The sequence below is a fragment of the Cydia fagiglandana genome, chromosome 4 (assembly GCF_963556715.1).
Source record: "Cydia fagiglandana chromosome 4, ilCydFagi1.1, whole genome shotgun sequence".
NCBI lineage: Eukaryota > Metazoa > Arthropoda > Insecta > Lepidoptera > Tortricidae > Cydia > Cydia fagiglandana.
The window spans coordinates 3,435,800-3,456,666 of record NC_085935.1 but is presented as its reverse complement, the minus strand read 5'-3'; the positions used below and the strand labels follow the sequence as shown (position 1 = coordinate 3,456,666).

General features: G+C 41.8%; 1 protein-coding gene across 1 annotated transcript; it reads right to left on the bottom strand.

The window, feature by feature from the left end:
* LOC134663480 (cytoplasmic dynein 1 light intermediate chain 2) lies at window positions 1-20,386 on the bottom strand. The gene is made up of 10 exons (XM_063519851.1): window positions 20,218-20,386; window positions 19,737-19,927; window positions 18,453-18,656; window positions 10,925-11,136; window positions 8,981-9,210; window positions 5,992-6,103; window positions 5,267-5,404; window positions 2,745-2,925; window positions 2,131-2,206; window positions 1-1,263 (listed from the first exon to the last, which is right to left on the bottom strand). Exons 1-9 carry the CDS (start codon window positions 20,289-20,291, stop codon window positions 2,139-2,141), a joined length of 1,410 nt encoding a protein of 469 aa, XP_063375921.1. The 5' UTR covers window positions 20,292-20,386; the 3' UTR covers window positions 1-1,263; window positions 2,131-2,138.
* Window positions 20,387-20,867: the final 481 nt, after the last annotated feature.

Genomic DNA, 20,867 nt, shown 5'->3' with positions numbered 1-20,867 from the left:
TATTATTCAATATTTTTACTATAATAATAAGCACCAAACCACGTTTGGAATGTTCAGTATTGCACCATGTTAAGAACAAAATCCAATTTCAATAAAAAATAAGTTACATTCACATAAACATAAAAAAAGTTCTATAAACATTTTCAACTGTCTGTGGGGGGTAAACAAATCAAAATGAGAATTATGCTTTAAGTAATAAATAAATTCGTTTAAAACACACAATAAAGGTCACCATTACATCTCGGACCGTCGAAAACAATAATTTACATATGAGCGTCTGAAATGATCGTTACATACAAATATTCTCATTGTACATATACACGGTTTGTACAAATAGTGACTTCATTGTGCATAAACGTGTCCTGATATTACACGGCCAGTCTTCACAGAAGATCACATGTTATGGAACCTCCTAATCTCAGATGATGCTTATGAAGACCAGCATTCACCATCGACAACACAGTTTGACCATTCGTCACTCTTATTACAACGTTATAAGGTCTTGTAATGAGCATTTTTGATTGTTAGTTTCTATTACGTACGCTGGATTAGTTGGCAAACAAATCCACTCGCGTATCGCAGCGTACGCCGTTTGGCGTTTCGAGGATGCATTTGTCAACGGTTTCATACGTGTCGTGTAGTGAATGCTGGGCTTAACCTTTAACTACAATCAGTTTCACGATGCTATCTAAATAAATACTTATTTAATATCATGAACAATTACAAACAAAAATTGTTACAGAATAGAAAATTATCCTCGTAGAGCAACATTGAAGAGCTATTCAAATTTCAAAGTTCATTGCATAAATATCTAATTTATATAAACAATACAGTGTAGTCGCGGACGCTCACAATGCTATGTCGGCCTATTTCATATTAAATATTAGTCTTATAATATTAGAAGTTTCTATAAAATCCTAATAGTATTGGCTAATATTTTAATTTAAAACAGGTTTTACAATGGCGCCCAACTCTTTATAAAATGAGTACAAAACTATGTTCGCGATCCGCCGAATCCTATACACCGCGACTGGAAGAATCTCAAGGCGTAACGCGATTAGACGAAGCAGGGAGCTACGGATGCTTGCATTCCGGGACTGTTTCCCGGAATCCGGTATTGTGTTCCCGGGATCCGGGAACGCCCTACGGGATGGATGCTTACCCGGCCGCGAGTAATGTCGCGTCGACAAGTACAAGCCAGCAATGTGTTTAACGAGCGCGGTGTAGGCGAGTGCTTTGTACGCCCGCTGTACGACATTGTACCTGGAAAGGAGACAAAATTTATGTAACTATGCTTGCAACAAGTAAAAGTGTCGATGCAGAAAGAAGTCACCAGTCGGGGAAAGCAAGTTCAAGAAAGATGTGACCAGTGTTTTGGACTTGACTGGTAAACTACAATGTTTATTTTATCGTATGTGCTAACTTTGATTGAAATCATAAGAAAAGTGTGGATATAGAAATAAGTTACCAATTGGGGAATGCCAGAAAAAGTTATCAGTGTTTTGGACTTGGCTGGTAAACTACAATGTTTATTTTATCGTATGTGCTGACTTTCATTGCAATCGTAAGTGTGGATATAGAAATAAGTTACCAATTGGCGAATGCCAGAAAAAGTTATCAGTGTTTTGGACTTGGCTGGTAAACTACAATGTTTATTTTACCGTATGTGTACGATTACGGGCAGATAAACATCAGTAGACGGATGGCTTTGGATACTTTTTGGTTTTTAGTCAACGAAAAGTCATTAGAAACACAAAATCTGAATAAGTTTTCGTTTGTAAAACAGATTTAAGTATTTATATGTCTTCTATTATTCCCGCTGATATTGTGCCAGCTGATATTTATATGGACCTATGCATACGGCGTTATTTTAACGCGCTGTTGCCGGGCGTTTTAGGAACTTAGTTCGCGTATCGTATCGTGTGTGTATCGATACAAACGCGTGTCGATGGCGTGTTAAAAAAACGCGATGTTCACAGCATAAGCCTTAAAAGCGTTTTCAAATTGTCCTCCGATATCGACATCCGATATCGGATCGGACAATGTGAAAACGCTCTAAGGCTGGCTTCAGTTATTTTGTCATTAAGTCATTATTTTGTATGTAATAACGTGTAATGTAACAGTACTTACCCTTAGCGCTAGCACTCGGAGGATGAGTTCAAGTCGATCGGAGGTGGCGGACGTGGCTTCGCGCGCGTCAGGCGGTCTGGAACAACAATCAAATAAGTAGCACAGAGGCGAATTTCTGCAGCGATGAAATCGCAAATAGGCCACGACACAGTCGCCTGGCCATCATCGCTACTATCGCGATACAGTATCGTTACACTAGACTCATAGTAAAATAAGCCGTGAATCATTTAAAACTGTCAGCATCGCTACAGGCGCGATATAGCATCGACACAGCCGTGATGTATAATTCATACAGACGCATCAATGCAGCGCGAGTGCATTTGCTCGTAGACACAGTACTATACGCGCGACTGAACTATAAAATGTACATACTGCTTTTCACATCCATCACCTATGAAAATTATAATTTTACCAAATTATATTAAAGTAAAAAAAAAAATAGTACGCAAAAAAGTATAAAATGTGCTCTAGATCAGAAAAGTGCCACTTTGATCCCTAACATGGAAGAATAAGCTCTTTTCGGTGATGTGAAATATAAATAGAAGACGCGAGTGCCTCTGCGAGCAAAACGCTCGGTCTGGACATGCTCTTAGGATCCTAAAATAAAGTAGTACCTAGTTCGGCGGCGGCGTCGGAGCGCGCCGCCGCCGCGGCCTGGGGCGCGCCGGGCGCGGGGTCGGGCGCGCGGCCGGCGGGGCTGCCGCTCTTCTTGTACAGCAGCGAGTTGAAGAAGTTGGCCAGCACGCCCTCGTTGCCCGGCGTGCCGGGACCCATGCCGATCTTGGCGCCGTCCAACTGTCAACAAATTTTTATGTTGGTAAATAGCACAGTATAAGCGATAGCATGACTTATAGTTCGTTTTAAACATTAGAAATAAATTTTTGGCAAAAATTTCAATTTTGGTACAAGCTTTTATCGCTGACTGTACTTTTCTTACGACAGACAACTAATACCCATCGAGACAATTCTAAAAACCCTTAACACAATTAGGTTGCGTTGTTTCATCACAGAGTTCCTATGGCCACCTCCTGTCTCCATCATCAGATCAGTTCGGCAGTACCATATTATTTACGTTAAGACGAAACAGGAGCTGAGTTTTAAATATTTTATGTAAATATACCCGTCTCGCTAGCGGAAGCGACTCCAAAACTAATGCGATAAGGACAAGGTGAAAAATCCTGCATAAAAATCTCAAAAATCGAGGCTTTGTTGGCTCGACTATTTCCTCCTCCAAAACTTAACCAATCCTAACCAAACTTGGGAATCTAAATGATTATGAAACTATCTGTGTCGGACCGTTTTGCTTTTTTGGCTAATTGATATCAGTTTTGAATACTACGCCTCTCATTGCGGCGTAGTCAATTAGGCCATTTTGGCCATTTTTGAAGGGCTATAGCGCCTTAAAAAACAAAAAATATCAAAATCGGTTCACTGTATGGGGTGCACATAATACCTGCGTGGCGCGCTGCGCGGCCCGCAGCGGCGAGTCGGCGCGCGGCGCGGGCGCGCCGGCCTGCAGCGCGGCGAGCTGCCGCTGCAGGAACGCCTGCTCGTCCTCCGCCGCTACCTCCGCTTCCCGGTTCACTGTATGGGGTGCACATAATACCTGCGTGGCGCGCTGCGCGGCCCGCAGCGGCGAGTCGGCGCGCGGCGCGGGCGCGCCGGCCTGCAGCGCGGCGAGCTGCCGCTGCAGGAACGCCTGCTCGTCCTCCGCCGCTACCTCCGCTTCCCGGTTCACTGTATGGGGTGCACATAATACCTGCGTGGCGCGCTGCGCGGCCCGCAGCGGCGAGTCGGCGCGCGGCGCGGGCGCGCCGGCCTGCAGCGCGGCGAGCTGCCGCTGCAGGAACGCCTGCTCGTCCTCCGCCGCTACCTCCGCTTCCCGGTTCACTGTATGGGGTGCACATAATACCTGCGTGGCGCGCTGCGCGGCCCGCAGCGGCGAGTCGGCGCGCGGCGCGGGCGCGCCGGCCTGCAGCGCGGCGAGCTGCCGCTGCAGGAACGCCTGCTCGTCCTCCGCCGCTACCTCCGCTTCCCGGTTCACTGTATGGGGTGCACATAATACCTGCGTGGCGCGCTGCGCGGCCCGCAGCGGCGAGTCGGCGCGCGGCGCGGGCGCGCCGGCCTGCAGCGCGGCGAGCTGCCGCTGCAGGAACGCCTGCTCGTCCTCCGCCGCTACCTCCGCTTCCCGGTTCACTGTATGGGGTGCACATAATACCTGCGTGGCGCGCTGCGCGGCCCGCAGCGGCGAGTCGGCGCGCGGCGCGGGCGCGCCGGCCTGCAGCGCGGCGAGCTGCCGCTGCAGGAACGCCTGCTCGTCCTCCGCCGCTACCTCCGCTTCCCGGTTCACTGTATGGGGTGCACATAATACCTGCGTGGCGCGCTGCGCGGCCCGCAGCGGCGAGTCGGCGCGCGGCGCGGGCGCGCCGGCCTGCAGCGCGGCGAGCTGCCGCTGCAGGAACGCCTGCTCGTCCTCCGCCGCTACCTCCGCTTCCCGGTTCACTGTATGGGGTGCACATAATACCTGCGTGGCGCGCTGCGCGGCCCGCAGCGGCGAGTCGGCGCGCGGCGCGGGCGCGCCGGCCTGCAGCGCGGCGAGCTGCCGCTGCAGGAACGCCTGCTCGTCCTCCGCCGCTACCTCCGCTTCCCGGTTCACTGTATGGGGTGCACATAATACCTGCGTGGCGCGCTGCGCGGCCCGCAGCGGCGAGTCGGCGCGCGGCGCGGGCGCGCCGGCCTGCAGCGCGGCGAGCTGCCGCTGCAGGAACGCCTGCTCGTCCTCCGCCGCTACCTCCGCTTCCCGGTTCACTGTATGGGGTGCACATAATACCTGCGTGGCGCGCTGCGCGGCCCGCAGCGGCGAGTCGGCGCGCGGCGCGGGCGCGCCGGCCTGCAGCGCGGCGAGCTGCCGCTGCAGGAACGCCTGCTCGTCCTCCGCCGCTACCTCCGCTTCCCGGTTCACTGTATGGGGTGCACATAATACCTGCGTGGCGCGCTGCGCGGCCCGCAGCGGCGAGTCGGCGCGCGGCGCGGGCGCGCCGGCCTGCAGCGCGGCGAGCTGCCGCTGCAGGAACGCCTGCTCGTCCTCCGCCGCTACCTCCGCTTCCCGGTTCACTGTATGGGGTGCACATAATACCTGCGTGGCGCGCTGCGCGGCCCGCAGCGGCGAGTCGGCGCGCGGCGCGGGCGCGCCGGCCTGCAGCGCGGCGAGCTGCCGCTGCAGGAACGCCTGCTCGTCCTCCGCCGCTACCTCCGCTTCCCGGTTCGCTCCGCTCTGTACAAATACATACAGTTTTTAAACTCCAGGTAGAACCTGAGCTATAAGGGGTGCAAAACTCCCCCTTCAGGCAAACTCGGCTCCGTTCGGCTCAGCATTGCTCCGAGCAATTAATACGGTTAACACAAGTTGACGTTTAAAATACGTGACGTATTGACGTTCAAATAATAATAAATAGCCTAACAGGATAGTGCCATATATTAGAAAGGGACAACATAATTCGACCCTGAACCACTGTCAAACTTCGGTTTTGTAGGAAGTTTCCTTTCTGTACAGTAGTACTATTATTTATTCTGTGGCTATACCAGCTCTAATGGGCCTGGGCCGAATAGATAATCATCAGAAATATGGAACAAAAACGTTCTAGAATGAACGCTTCTCTTAACAACACTGGCAAACTCCTGACCAGATGAGCGGTACAACCGATAAGAAACATGGCAAATCAGAATCAGATATGCCTTCCCAATAACGATGGGCAAATACACGTTAAAAACAATAACTAGATTTAATCCTATACTAGGGAACCATTGCTAAATAAACGTTCCAACCCGTAAAAATATGTGAGTTATAGAATCGAAACATACCTTTCGCGTCGCTGGCTGCACTATGATGTCTCTGTAGTAATCGTCTGGTTTACAACTCTGCATGTTTTCATATAATATGCTAATTTTCTTCATGCTATCCCAACCGGCGGGTCTGAAAAAAGAGATACAATAAGTATATATAATTTTAGCAATTAATTTGTATAACAACATCATTGCACAGACTCTCTCGAGGTGGTGAAACTTTTTATCCACACCAACATTTTGACTATACCCCAATATTTTTGACTGACAATATGTTTGACTATAACAATATTTCCTAAAACTCTTGGAAGCTCTCTCTTTGGCAATTATTATTTCCATCTAAAGATGGGATCTGTTTTCCCTCGGATTTTTCTACACGAATCCACTTAAAAGTATGACATTGTCATGTAAGGGACGAAACCCGTTAAACACAAATAGCACAATACGACAAGACACTTAAAGGACGGTTCTGCTTTTACAAACCCTATATCGATGCTTAGATTTTTTTTTTATTATTTTTCTTAGCAGTTTATCCATTCATTACTCGCTCAAAAGTTACGTTTTTTTTCTGTTTATTTCTCACTGCACCCACATGGACGCTTTTCTGTTTCGGCCTATGGTTGACTGGTAGAGAATGCCTATACCGGCATTAAGTCCGCCTGTTGTACTTTTTGTATGTGCAATAAAGTTTAAAATAAATAAATTACGGCGTCCTTCTAATCAATGAGGGCCGGAGTTCTCGGCAGGCCGTATATCCTGTACGTGAGGTACTTGTACTACAAGCAGTTCGCAGTTATTGTCCTCTTTAGCGGACGTGTAGAACAGAGCGCCGTATTGGACGCAGAACCGCCTGATCCATTGTTGAACAAGTATAGTTAACTTACATCAGCACGGCGTCCTTCTCAACAATGAGGGCCGGAGTTCTGAACGGCAGGCCGTATATCCTGTGCGTGAGGTACTTGTACAGCAGGTCGCAGTTCTTGTCCTCTTTGGCGGACGTGTAGAACAGAGCGCCGTATTGGAGGCAGAACCGCCGGATCCATTGTTGAACAAGTATTTCTGTTACTTATATCAGCACGGCGTCCTTCTCAACAATGAGGGCTGGAGTTCTGAACGGCAGGCCGTATATCCTGTGCGTGAGGTACTTGTACAGCAGGTCGCAGTTCTCTTTGGCGGACGTGTAGAACAGAGCGCCGTACTGGAGGCAGAACCTCCGGATCCATTGTTGAACAAGTATAGTTACTTACATAAGCACGGCGTCTTTCTCAATAATGAGGCCCGGAGTTCTGAACGGCAGGCCGTATATCCTGTGCGTGAGGTACTTGTACAGCAGGTCGCAGTTCTCTTTGGCGGACGTGTAGAACAGAGTGCCGTACTGGAGGCAGAACCTCCGGATCCATTGTTGAACATGTATCAGTGGCGGGACTTCCATACAAGCCCAAAAGCCGGGCTTGCCCTAAGGCAACTAATTGCCTTACCGAAATTACGTAGTGATAAGATCAATAAAGATTATTTTGAAAATCGCGCGCCAAACGAACCCGTTTTATTAAATTCAAGCCACAGCGGCCTCGAACCGCGGCACGAGCGTGTTGCAAAATTATGCCGCGGCGTGGCGCCTCGTCCGCGCGAACTAAATCAGGCGGAGGATTTTCTAGCTATCCTGCTTGAACTCGCACTCGTTGGCTTGCAACCGTGCTTGCTTTTTCGTCCCGCTCTGGGCACTATCAGCCTACAAACCGTCAAAGAACGATGTAACTATTTGTTGGTATGTATAGCAATTTTATAAGACGATTTATGCTTGGATTTTGTGTGAAGTTAGCTGCATAAGTTCGCACAGCGCGCGTTCGCGTTTACTTCAAGTGTATTATTATTTAGTTGAGCCGAGTCAGTGGTCGAGTCGAAAGTAACGAAAGTTTGTTTAAGTGAATTTGATTAAATAGTGAATGTGAATTTGTTCATTGTTGTGGCGCTTAGTTTAATAAGTGTTAACAATGAATCAAGAAGTGGTTCCTTGTGACGGTTTGAAATGCGTCCACGTTTTAGTCAACCAAAACAAGGTAAAGTCTTTGACCTTTGTCGAAAAACGGGACCTAATTTCCGCGGCAAAACCAACACCTGACTTGTGTATTTCTCAGTCAAGTCAGTCAGAGAAATTTCTGTAGGGCCGTCTACAAAACTCATTGGATTGTTGGTTGTTCCCATACAAATAAGATGTATTGCTGGTGTTGCATATTTTTTTCGAACGATATTAACGTTTGGAATACTTCTGGCTATAACGATTTAAATAATTTATCTGGAGCAATAAAGAGGCACATGAATTCCGGTAAACATATGTGTGCAGTGATTTCTTTTAGCAATTTTGGGAAACAAAGGATCGAGGCCTCTTTGTCGCGCCAATTATCAGAAGAAATATCAAAACATAACATGCGTGTTGACAACAATCGTAGTGTTTTTCAGAGGTTAGTCGATATTGTGTGCCATTTAGCACAGCAAGAACTTCCTTTTAGAGGACACGATGAGTCAAACACTTCATTAAATAGGGGCAATTTTTTGGAACTTGTATCGTTGCTATCAAAATATGACGGCGTTCTACAAAAACATGTTCAAAGCGACAAACCAAGCTCGAGCTATTTGTCTAACAAAATACAAAATGACATTATTCATTCCGTAGCAGACGTGCGCTATGATTAGCTCGCCTCGTCACGCTAGCAGATGCATTTGACCCCGAAGAGTGAAGATTGGACAGTTATTACGAAAACATATCTTTCGGCTTGCCCTACTCCAAAACCCTAGGCACGCTACTGACATGTATAGTTAACTTACATCAGCACGGCGTCCTTCTCAACAATGAGGGCCGGAGTTCTGAACGGCAGGCCGTATATCCTGTGCGTGAGGTACTTGTACAGCAGGTCGCAGTTCTTGTCCTCTTTGGCGGACGTGTAGGACAGAGCGCCGTACTGGAGGCAGAACCGCCGGATCCATTGTTGAACAAGTATAGTTAACTTACATCAGCACGGCGTCCTTCTCAACAATGAGGGCCGGAGTTCTGAACGGCAGGCCGTATATCCTGTGCGTGAGGTACTTGTACAGCAGGTCGCAGTTCTTGTCCTCTTTGGCGGACGTGTAGAACAGGGCGGCGCCGTACTGGAGGCAGAACCGCCGGATCCATTGTTGCATGAAATCAAAGTGCTCGTCGCGGTAATCGTGCTCTTTTTCTAAGGTGCTCATGTAGTCAGTCTGGGGAAAGGAATTAGAATGAAACACGTTAGATTTTTCGAGATCCAGAGTTGTATAAGGACACCATATGGCCTATAATTAGCTGTGGAGCAAGGACAGACGAGGGGCGGCTGAATAGTAATCTCCTTGGTCAAAAAAATATTAAAATATGTTACTGGTTGCAATGCAATTTTATTCGTTATTTATTCTTTTTTCAAATTTTGTGACATTCATTTGTTTCCGTAAATGCCATTTGTGTACAATTTTCGAATTTATGCAAGATGTCGGGTGAAAAAATCAAAATAGTTAAAATTGAGCACCGTGCAGTGATCAAATTCTTAACAAAAGAAGGAAATACGCCCTCGCATATCCGAGAGCGTATGTTGCGTGTGTTTGGTGATTCGTGCCCTTCAGAATTCACTATAAAATTTTGGTCCAAGCAATTTAAAATTGGTCGTGAAAGCTTGGAGGATGACCCCCGTAGTGGAAGGCCGATTTTTGCGGTTACGGAGGAAAATGTAGCCAAAGTAAAAAAAATAATTCTAGAAGACCGACGGGTGAAGCAGTGGGAGATAGCCCGAGATGTGGGCATAAGTAAAGAGAGAGTTAATGAAATAATTCATACACATTTGAACATGTCTAAGGTGAGTGCGCGCTGGGTCCCCAGAATGTTAACGCCTTTTGACATGGACAGACGGGTGAAATGTTGTAAGGACTTTTTGAACATGAGTCGGGGGAAAGAAGAAGAAATTATGTCAAAAGTAGTGACGTGTGATGAGACCTGGATCAGACAGTGGGACCCAGAAAGTAAGCAAGAGTCTTTACAATGGAAGTTCAAAGACGAGAAGCCTCCTAGGAAGTTTAAAGTTCGACCGTCAGCTGGCAAACTTATGGCTACGGTGTTCTGGGATATAGAAGGAATATTAATGATTGATTATTTACCAAAAAGAACTACCATGAATGCCGAATATTATTCTAACCTGCTACGCCAGTTAAGGGATGCAATAAAAGAAAAAAGGAGAGGCAAATTAAGCAAAGGAATTTTGATGTTACACGATAACGCACCTGTCCATACTGCCCGCACAACGCAGCTGGTTATGAAAGAATTAGGCTTCGGTACCATTGACCACCCACCGTATAGTCCAGACCTAGCCCCCTGCGACTATTTTCTCTTCCGAAATCTGAAGAAAGACCTCCGAGGCAGAAAATTTTCTACTGATGATGAGATGAAGGCTGCTGTAACGGACTTTTTTGACGACAAACCAAAAGATTTTTTTTTTCATGGGTTAATGTCATTATTTGACAAATGTAATAAGTGCATTTCCCTCGAAGGGGACTACATAGAAAAATAAAATAAAACTGGACACTACAGTCTTTTATTTCATACTTAGGTAGATTACTATTCAGCCGCCCCTCGTACATATATAAATAGAAAGCGATACCAAAATTCAAAATTTTAATTTATATTTTGGGGCCAAGGTCAAGGACCAAGCCAGTGGGTTACAAAAGCTCTATAGCTTCACTTCACTGGCTTGGTCCGCAGACTCTATACTCTGTTGAGAAAGAGAAGAGTCGTGGAATGTATGGGGCCGAATACATTCCACGATTCTTCTCTTTCTGAACAGTTTCTACCAATAATTGCATGTAAAAATATGCAAGTAAGTTTTAGCGATTTGCAAAGTAACATTTTTTGTTTAAGGATTTCTGCAAAGTAACGCCTGATTCCATTAATTACCTTAGTGACAACAACCACTATATCCAACCCCAGATTAGTGGTCAACACAGCTTCGGGCAGCGGGTTCTCATCATCCTCGCTGTCCAGGTCATCCGACAGGTTCCTGGAAGACCTCTTCATGGGTGATGAGGCCGCTTGCTCCATCTCGTCGCCCGGCTCCGTGTACCGCTGCCATTTCTGCTGCTGTTGTTTTTTACTCTGTAACCTTTGTTCTGTGGGTAAAAATAAATATCTGTTATAAAAAAGCAAAGGATGGTTGATATACGAATTTGGCTACTTCAAAACGTGAGAAAATAAATAAATTTTAAAAACCTCTGACAAATTTAGCGACCATCTTAGTATCGGCATACAGAATTACACAGACGGACTGCAACCCGACTGTTATTTGTATGAGATTGATCACGATTAAAATTTATTGAGCAATTAGCCTCATGCATGAAGTTTATATTTGAACGAAGTATTTTTTATTCGGATGTTTGTTGCCGTTAATATCATGTCATGTTACAAATAATAATAACAGAAATGCATTAAGATAAGATAAAAAAGATAAAGATAATAAACTATTTTTTATCTTTATCTTTTTAATCTTATCTTAATGCATTTCTGTTATTATTTTTTTTTTTTATTAAATTATCATTTAATTGCTTAAAATAATAAATAAAAAATACAACAATTTGCGGGCAAAAGGGGGAAAAGCTAGTGAGCAAAACGCAACGCCATTAGTCGAAACGTCACGTGACGTCACTCGTTTCAACAAATTGTTAAGACCAACCAATAGTGAAAGAGATGGCATTATGTCCTGACTCACCACTAAGTAGCAAACGTCAGTTGCGTTCACACCGAGTGACGTCATCACGGTCTGACGAATTCGCGCGAAAAATTATGAACGTTTCAACCGCTCATAATTTTTGATAATATTCTGGGAAGGTTTATAAACGTACATATTTTTATTTTTTCCGGTATTCAAACGATATAAATAATGATTTTAAATTATATTAATGATTAAATAACAGTTAAAACGATATAAATAAAAAAGTCATGCATGAGGCTAATACATTCATTAATTTACCTAACAGTCAAACGACTAACAAACAAACCTAACGACTACATTTAATTTAAATGGTAAAACACCAAACGTTAGTCAAGTTGACAAACCACTTTATTGCATAAATATGTGGCATTGATTAAGCGTTACGCGTACTCTGACGTAACGTCTGACTCACGGTCTGACGGGGTCCCCATGGCGTACAGTTAGCGACATAAATATTCACATGATTTTCAACTTTATTTTAAAGGAATACGGCGAAAGAAACGTAGACATGCGTTGACTACTGTATAAGTAAAGAAATGTGCGTCAATGATATATTTCCAATTTTGAGCCTTACTCGATTGCAATAAGGTAAAATTTGTATAATCTATTTTTAGATCTTACGTCAAATAGGATCACAAACAAGTTAACTGTTTTAGATCAAGATAGGATGAGTATTGGATACGGATTAGTTATAATAGGATCTTGTTGTATTTTTTTTGCTGACGGTGTCTTATCGTAAAATCTACCTGCGGAGCTATTACATTTATATGATAGTTTTCTTGAAATTTGTAGGTCAATGTTCTTTACACGAGTTATAACTATTTTAGTGATAATTTGCTTTTAATAACTTTTGGGCATTTTAATTCTGTACAAAATATATAGTATGTAGTAGACGTGTGCGCCGCGCCGGCGCGCCGCCGCCGCCGGGCTTTTTGACCACGCCGCGCCGCCGATAAATGATCGGCGTGAAATCGGCGTGACCTTGAGTGTTGTTAATTAGCTAGTCCAAGCTGGTTTTTGGATTACAATATGATATTTTTTGTATTATTTATGTTACAGTTGTCAAATATACATCAATTATTAATAAAATGAAACTGAATAGCGAGTTGCAGAAACTATTTGACACACCAATTAAAGTAACCGAGTAATCCTAAGTATTCACCGTCAACTGTTAACGAACGAACGAAGACTGCTGCTAGTGCTGCTTATACCTTGGACAGCTAGAAGAACAAACTCCTCCATTCTCAAAGAGCACTATATCGCCACTCATCTCTTCCCGACATGCCATGTCAGTCCTTAGATTCTTCGGACATATTATCCAACGCATGAAATGTGGAGAAACACATGAATATAAGCCGAATGAATGGCAAACGTGCTCGAGTTGGAGCATGTGTGAGAGTATCGAACGTTATGAAGAGGTCGGCTTGCGGCAGTCTGCACCATGCAGTCCATACGATACGCGAATGACCGCACGAAATAGAGACAAATGACATGTGGTCGCGAGTCTCAGCAATGAGAAAACGAGAAAGAAGATACGTCTCTGGTACGACAAGAAAACCATTAAAAAGAAGCCATAGGAGTCCACTATGTCTAGCAAATGTCAAGTCAAGTGTTACAGTACGTCATTTTAATAGGATAAGCTATGGAAAGCTTGAGAAAACGGAGAGTTACAGATCGGAACGAAGGTCATTGGGACTGGTAACCTCTTAATACAAGCCAGTTACTAGGGAAATCAAGTTAATATACCTATCCTATATTCATTTACAAACCCTGTTTTACTCACAGCATATTCAAACTATACGTAGTTCACTAACCAGCAACCTGCATTGATCAAATTTTCAAGAAAAACAACAAATTAATGATTTTTCTTAGAAAACCTGAAAGTCAAGGTCACGCCGAAAACACGCCGCCGCCGCCGATTTTTTGGCAAACGCCGCCGCCGATCATTTTTTAATCGGCGCACACGTCTAGTATGTAGTAGTAATCATGACAACACGGTACAGATGTATACGTAGAGAACTGTCAGCGTCATTTTTAATTTAGAATTCTTATATCCATAGGTACTTATTTACTTTCAGAAGTAATTACCATCAGCCCTCAGGGGCCTACCACGATACCACGAACCACGTTCAACGTGTTGCCTCTCTGTCGCACTTATTGTAAATTCGTACGTAAGTGTGACAGGGAGGTAACACGTCGAACGTGGTTCGCGGTAGACCCTCTGTGCTCTGTGTGTGTTGCAAGACTTACACGCTGCATTTCCTTACTTTCTGTTTTTCTATGTTTATATTATGCAAAGAAACAAATTACTATGCTATCTATCGCCTACAACCTACATTCCTATCTCTGATAATGACCGGACCGAACTGTACGGTTTAAATTAATTTAAATCGTCCCGTGTTTTTACGTCGTTGGTCGTCGCAACGAGTGGAAAATTAAGGCCGCACATAGTTGGCATATTAATTGGAGTTTTATAGTAAATAGTATTTAGTTGAATACGGGACTACGGGTATGTGTTGGCCTTCACATAACATGGCATGTTTACACATTCATCATCATCATCATCTCAGCCATAAGACGTCCACTGCTGAACATAGGCCTGTTTACACATTGATTAGTGTTTATTGCAAACTTGCAATAAATAAAATTATATGAGTGTAATTAACACATTGATTACCGTTACTTGCATTTTTGGCAAATGTATAACTATAACTATACATTTGCCAAAAATGCAAGTAACGTTAATCAATGTGTTAATTGGGCCTTAGAAACTCTTGGCGAGGTATGTTACATTATTAATAATTTACATACAATTAAATCCATTGCTCGACAATTAACACCGCGTGCTTAAAACTCCTAAGAGCAAAAGAAAACGATTCAAGAGATACAAATACTTATATATAAACGTGAGCTCATCGGTCATCGCGTGATTATTAATGACTTTGAGGATAAAAACTTATATTTTTCCATGAATAAAGATACATTTACGCTTATATTGACATATTGATCCATCCAATGAACGGCCGTTCCTATTTTATCAAGGAAATGGTAGTGGCCACGGTGAATTGGTCACTAGAAGTTTGATAAGATTTAGCAAAAACCGGGCAAGTGCGAGTCGGACTCGCGCACGAACGGTTCCGTACCATAATGCAAAAAAAAACCAAAAAAAAAAGCAAAAAAAAAAAGACGGTCACCCATCCAAGTACTGACCACTCCCGACGTTGCTTAACTTTGGTCAAAAATCACGTTTGTTGTATGGGAGCCCCATTTAAATCTTTATTTTATTCTGTTTTTAGTATTTGTTGTTATAGCGGCAACAGAAATACATCATCTGTGAAAATTTCAACCGTGATAGCTAGTCACGGTTCGTGAGATACAGCCTGGTGACAGACGGACGGACAGCGAAGTCTTAGTAATAGGGTCCCGTTTTACCGTTTGGGTACGGAACCCTAAAAATGTCCTCAACACATGCCATTCAACAAACTATACACATACACTTTCTTATACTGTTCCGATAGAAAGGGACGGGTATGGTATAGGACTATGTGTATTCATAAGATCTAGCTTGAGATTTGTACTGGACTCAGTGGCGTAGCTAGCATGGGCGGCACCCGGTGCGGAAATTGTGGGTGTCACCCCAAAATTCAATCAAAATTGTAAAATATATTTAAAAAGAGTAATTGTAATTTTTGTTTACGAATTTTTATAGGTGGCACTACTGATGTTCACGGTCGGGTGTCACGCCTACATGGGTGACACCCGGGGCGGACCGCCCCTGCCGCCCCCCCTTAGCTACGCCACTGACTGGACTGTCAAAGTTCTCATACAAAATACGGTTCTGCTATTGTGACTCTACCTATAATTCAAGAACTACACTTCAATGATTGTCGCTAGGTGTCTAATTTTTTTTAAATTTTTTTATAAATTATATAAAGACTGCTCGAAACCAGGAGGAATGGAAAAAACGGGGGGAGGCCTTTGCCTAGCAGTGGGACACAACATGCTCTCAATAATAATAATAAAGCGTTTTCGTGAGATCGAATAGAGACACGAAATCAGTTTTCTAAAAGTTGATTCACCCAAAAATCTTATACACATGTCAGGCGAAAAACACCTTATTTGCAGATGACATTTCGTTATTGTTTGAAATTGATAAAGGCGAAAGTCATAACGATACAATCAAAAAATGTCTCCACGAAATCAATAACTGGCTAGAAGTTCAAAATCTCGAAATGAATCTTAACAAAACTAAATTAATGCAATTCCATCACGGACTTAACAAACCATTAGAACTTAATATAATAATAAATAACATCAAAATTGAGGAAGTGGACACTTTTAACATGCTAGGAATATCCCTTGACAGTAACTTAAACTGGAAAAAACATGTAGAAATAACTAAAACCAAAATCTCAAGCTTCCTATATGCACTGTACAACCTTCGTCGGACAACAGACTTAAAAACTGCTCTGTCGGCCTATCATGCATTAGCGCACTCGCGGTTAAGTTATGGAATCATGCTGTGGGGCAACATCACAGATGCCGAGGATTTATTTATTATGCAAAAAAAATGCGTTCGAATAATGGTTGGCATTCAATGCCCCGAAAGCAGCAGACCCTATTTTCAGAAACACGGGATACTGCCATTGCCATGCCAGTATATCCTATCATTAGCCATATATGCATGGAAATATAAATATTTATTTAAGGAAACAAATAGTGCTAGGAGAAAATATCAGCTTGTTATCCCCCCTTCCAAAACAAAAACCCTATCCAATAGCCCACAATATACAGCAATTCGGGTATATAATAAACTGCCAAACAACATCAAATCGCACAATAAATATGAATTATTTTATAAGGCAATCAAGAATTTTTTATTAGAGAAATGCTATTATACCTTAAATGAATTTTTAAATGATATTTCGGAATAAATTGAATTTAATAATAATAACGTAAAAATGTTATATTTTATTTGGATTATTATATTATATTAGGATTATTATGTTAAAACTTATAATTTAATAAAATTTAAGGCGGTGAATAATGTATACCTGTTAAGATATAATTTAGTTTAAGTATTATTTAAGTACCAATGTTGCTATGCCCTTACGGGTGCATGTTGTAACTTAAGATATATAAGACCTACTGTAAACACATGTATGCAATAAATGACATGAATATGAATATGAAAAATTCAATAGTACTATCAATAGCATTAAGAGCTCTAATCAGTTAATTATAAACTCCAGTAAACGGATACGCATCACTACTGTAGGGTGCATTATTATGTATGTCGGTTAAGTATGTTGTGTTTAGATAAGATAAGAGATAAAAATTAATTAGATGAAGCTATCTGGTTATCTGTTGCATTTACCTGTATAGGTGGAACGCTATTTAACCAACTATAAATCTATTATAGTTAATTTAGGTAGGTGTATTTATGTCACCTACTAGATGATTTTTTCATGGTTTTGATTGAACCTGCAGTAATGTGATTTATTTGTATGTTCGGATGTCTTAGTTATTAAGCCATTCAAAAATCTAGGCATCCACACAGGCTCTCAGCAATTGGATCCAATAGCAATCGTTTGCCAACTGTGTGCCAATTCTTAAGATTAGGTTGATAAGTGAACCCGCGGCTCCCCAAATGAGCTGTGGCCACTAATTTTAAATTCGAAATGTTATGTTTATGTTGCATTCAAATTCAAAATTATTTATTTCATGTGATTTACGTACACACATAGCAATACACAACAATAAACAATAAACTTACAAGAATTACACATAAACACAACATATACACATTAAAATTTACACAAGATATACAGTGCTAGCCAAACTCTTAATTTTTGCTACCACTGTATCACACTTGTAGGGGAATGTAGTCCCTCACAGTGGAGCATTGAATTATATCTTAATATTGTCCCTTGTAAAAATAAATAATTCTGCATAAGACGCGAGTTGGCACAGTGGCTGGTAACAGCCACTGGGTAGAAAGCGGCGCACACCTCTCGACACCCCTGAGCCGCTCACACCGATGTTGCTCCTGGTCGTCTTCGCGACGGCAGTTTCAGGGGCCCATCTAGTCAGCGGCAAGTCACCACCTGCCTCGATAACATGTTTTAGCATTGTTATGGCAGGTGTCCGGACTTCTCTACAATAGCCCAGTCTCATTGTCCATCCAAACTTCAATCCATAGACCGGTATACTGTTCACTTTTTCTACAATAGTCCCAATGCCTGCTGCGACCGGTTCATGGGTGTTTATTGTTGCGCCTGTGAACGGGTTCCAGCAGGCGTTCTACATGACATTAAAGCTCTCCAAGGGGCCTCTACGTGTTGGATCTATATCCCCACGCAAGCCTATCAAAAGACCGGGATTTGTAGGCCCGTGAATTCCAAAATGGAGAAACATATAATTCTTATTTTAAGTTAAATTTTGATCTTGATTGTTATTTTATTTTTACCTTTGATTTCAATATTTAATTTAAACTGTAATTCTAATTTTATTTGGCATATAAATTGGCTTTTGTTTTTAGTAACTTAAATTTTTTGTACATAATTTTAATTTAGATCTCGATTTTATTTTTTAACTGTACCGTACTGTTGTGTGTAGTTATAATTTTTTTGACATGTAAATTGGCTTTATGAATAAGTAATGAGTATGAGTATGGAAAAATGCCAAGACAAGGAAGATATAGAATTTTGAACTCACCAGGTGTGAGATCCAATTTATCTATATGGTCCCCGAGCACCGTGGCCCAGGTTTGTAGCTGCTCCAGTATCCCCCATGGCGTGGTCATAGCCACCGTGAAGATGACCAGCGAGTGGGGGAACGTCTCCTCGTTGAGAGCGAACTTGAGGAGGTTAGTATGCCCTGGATCACCGTCCAGTACCCATACACTGAGGCGCGTTTGATCTGGAGGAAAATAAATATTTTGAGATACCTAATCATATGTTAAGTGCCTCTAATACATTAAGCTCAATATACCTACTTATTATGTTGTCTATTGACATTAAATATTGTTTTTAGCTATAAGTAACAAATATTGTACACCATTAAGATGGTAGGCTATGGTTTTAGTACCTATGAAATGTAACACCTTTTATGTATACCTATAGTCACAATAAATATATTATGATTATGATTAAGGTTTGTGTTGTGGCACAGAATAAATAATAGTAGTAGGTACAGACGGTTCATTCGAACAAAATAAGTCTTTTACAAGAGATATTTAAGTGTAAACACGAGCGTCTGTTCCATAAAGGTGCGCGGCAACTACTACTGTTAGACACGCAGTCTGAGCTGTGCCTGGTTGTGGGAATTAGATGATGGTATACATACATAACGGAAAAATATTTAAATAATTAGGGAATATTTATAACACAGAAAAATAATTGCCTTTATTAGAATTGGTTGGAGGAGGCTTTTACCCAAACGGGGTCCATATAAAACTATCATAGGTTCATCTCAAATAATATGTTTAAAAAAACTGTTTAAACTATGGAATAAATAAAGCTTTAATAAAAATATAATTAGAATTTGAAGCCACGAGCTCTACATTCATAGGCAGTGCCACTGCTACTATGATCAGGCTAAGAAACTGTTTTACGGGTCCAAGAAAAAGGATGTAGGGAGAATTATATTTTTATTACTAATAATGAATGGAATTACTAATAATATTTTATTTTTAATTTATAATGTTGAATTTGCTTAACACACAAGCCGTTTCTAAACATTGTTACGTTAAACTAAAATCAGCTGATTCATTTCACGACTTAAAAATGTGTATTTACTAACCATTTTTGTATGCAAGTAATATTAAAGAGAAAGAATGACACATATTTTAAGTTGATCATATTATTCCCACTTATTCACACTAAAATAGATTTCAAAGCAGCTTTGACACAGTTTCTTTCTCATGAATCTATGTTTACATGTTTGTACCATAGGTAACCTATAAGCATTGTTATTGGTAGTTTAAATGAGTCAACTTACCATCGCGATATTCATCTCTAACGTCTATATATGCATATTCGAGTGCCGACCCCTTCTTAGGATCCTCTACCCCTTGTAATTTCGCGATTAGTGTGGTTTTGCCAGTCTCATTATTACCCAAAACTAACACATTTTTGTTTGAAGGTAGTTTCGTATTGCCCTGATTCTGGACTTCTTCTAGAATCGCAGACCTGAAAAATGTTAAAAATTCGATCAATGCTCATCAATTCTCGTCGTACGCAAGTTTGGCACGAAACGTCACTATGAGTTTTTTAACTTGGTTACACATGATGCGGGGGAGAAATGCGTGTATATGAATGCAATGTGAAAAGATTCCACAGTTGTTTTACAAACAAAGGTAAGACGTCGCAGCTAGGTCACATATTTCTCAGGTATGAGAATTGACATCACGTAGGTGTGACACATTAGATCCCCTATATGGGGGACTCGGTTGGACACAAATATAACAGTGAACCGTTACCATAAGTTGTCCTTCGTATCACCATTTTTTTCCTTTTTAGATTTAGGCCCATTTGCCTGGCCGTTTGTCTCCATTCTTCAGAAATGTTAGAAGATAACAACGGCACACAGAGGCTTTTCGTTTTCGGCCGTTCATACGTCACTCTCGCGATGAAATGTGTTGCTGTAGCAAGATTTCAGTTTTACCAATAATATTATGTTATGCCGGCATTTTACCCGGAAGTAGATTTTGACTGTCGCACATTATACAAAAAATGTTGAAAAATTTATGATTAAATATTATAAACTATAATAATGCACATAATTGGAAATGCATCTCAGTAAGAAATATTTTTTGAATTATACTATGGAACAACATTCAATCTTTACCTCTGTGAAAGTTTAAAATATTGACTGGGGCAACACTGATTCACCTTTTTTAAATATGTTTTTAATGACCATGGCGTGTAAAGTAATACATCCCAATTAGAAAGTCTTTAATTTTAAAAATCTCTTGAAGTGGTTTTAAGTAATTTTAATTACGTTTCATTTTATAAGAAACGTTAAAAGTTTATAAGCCAGTTTATAAGTTTATAAATATGTTGTGTAGTTTCTTCACAACATATTTCAAGTTTAGAGTCAAAGACAGTTTGTAAATGTAAAAATAAATAA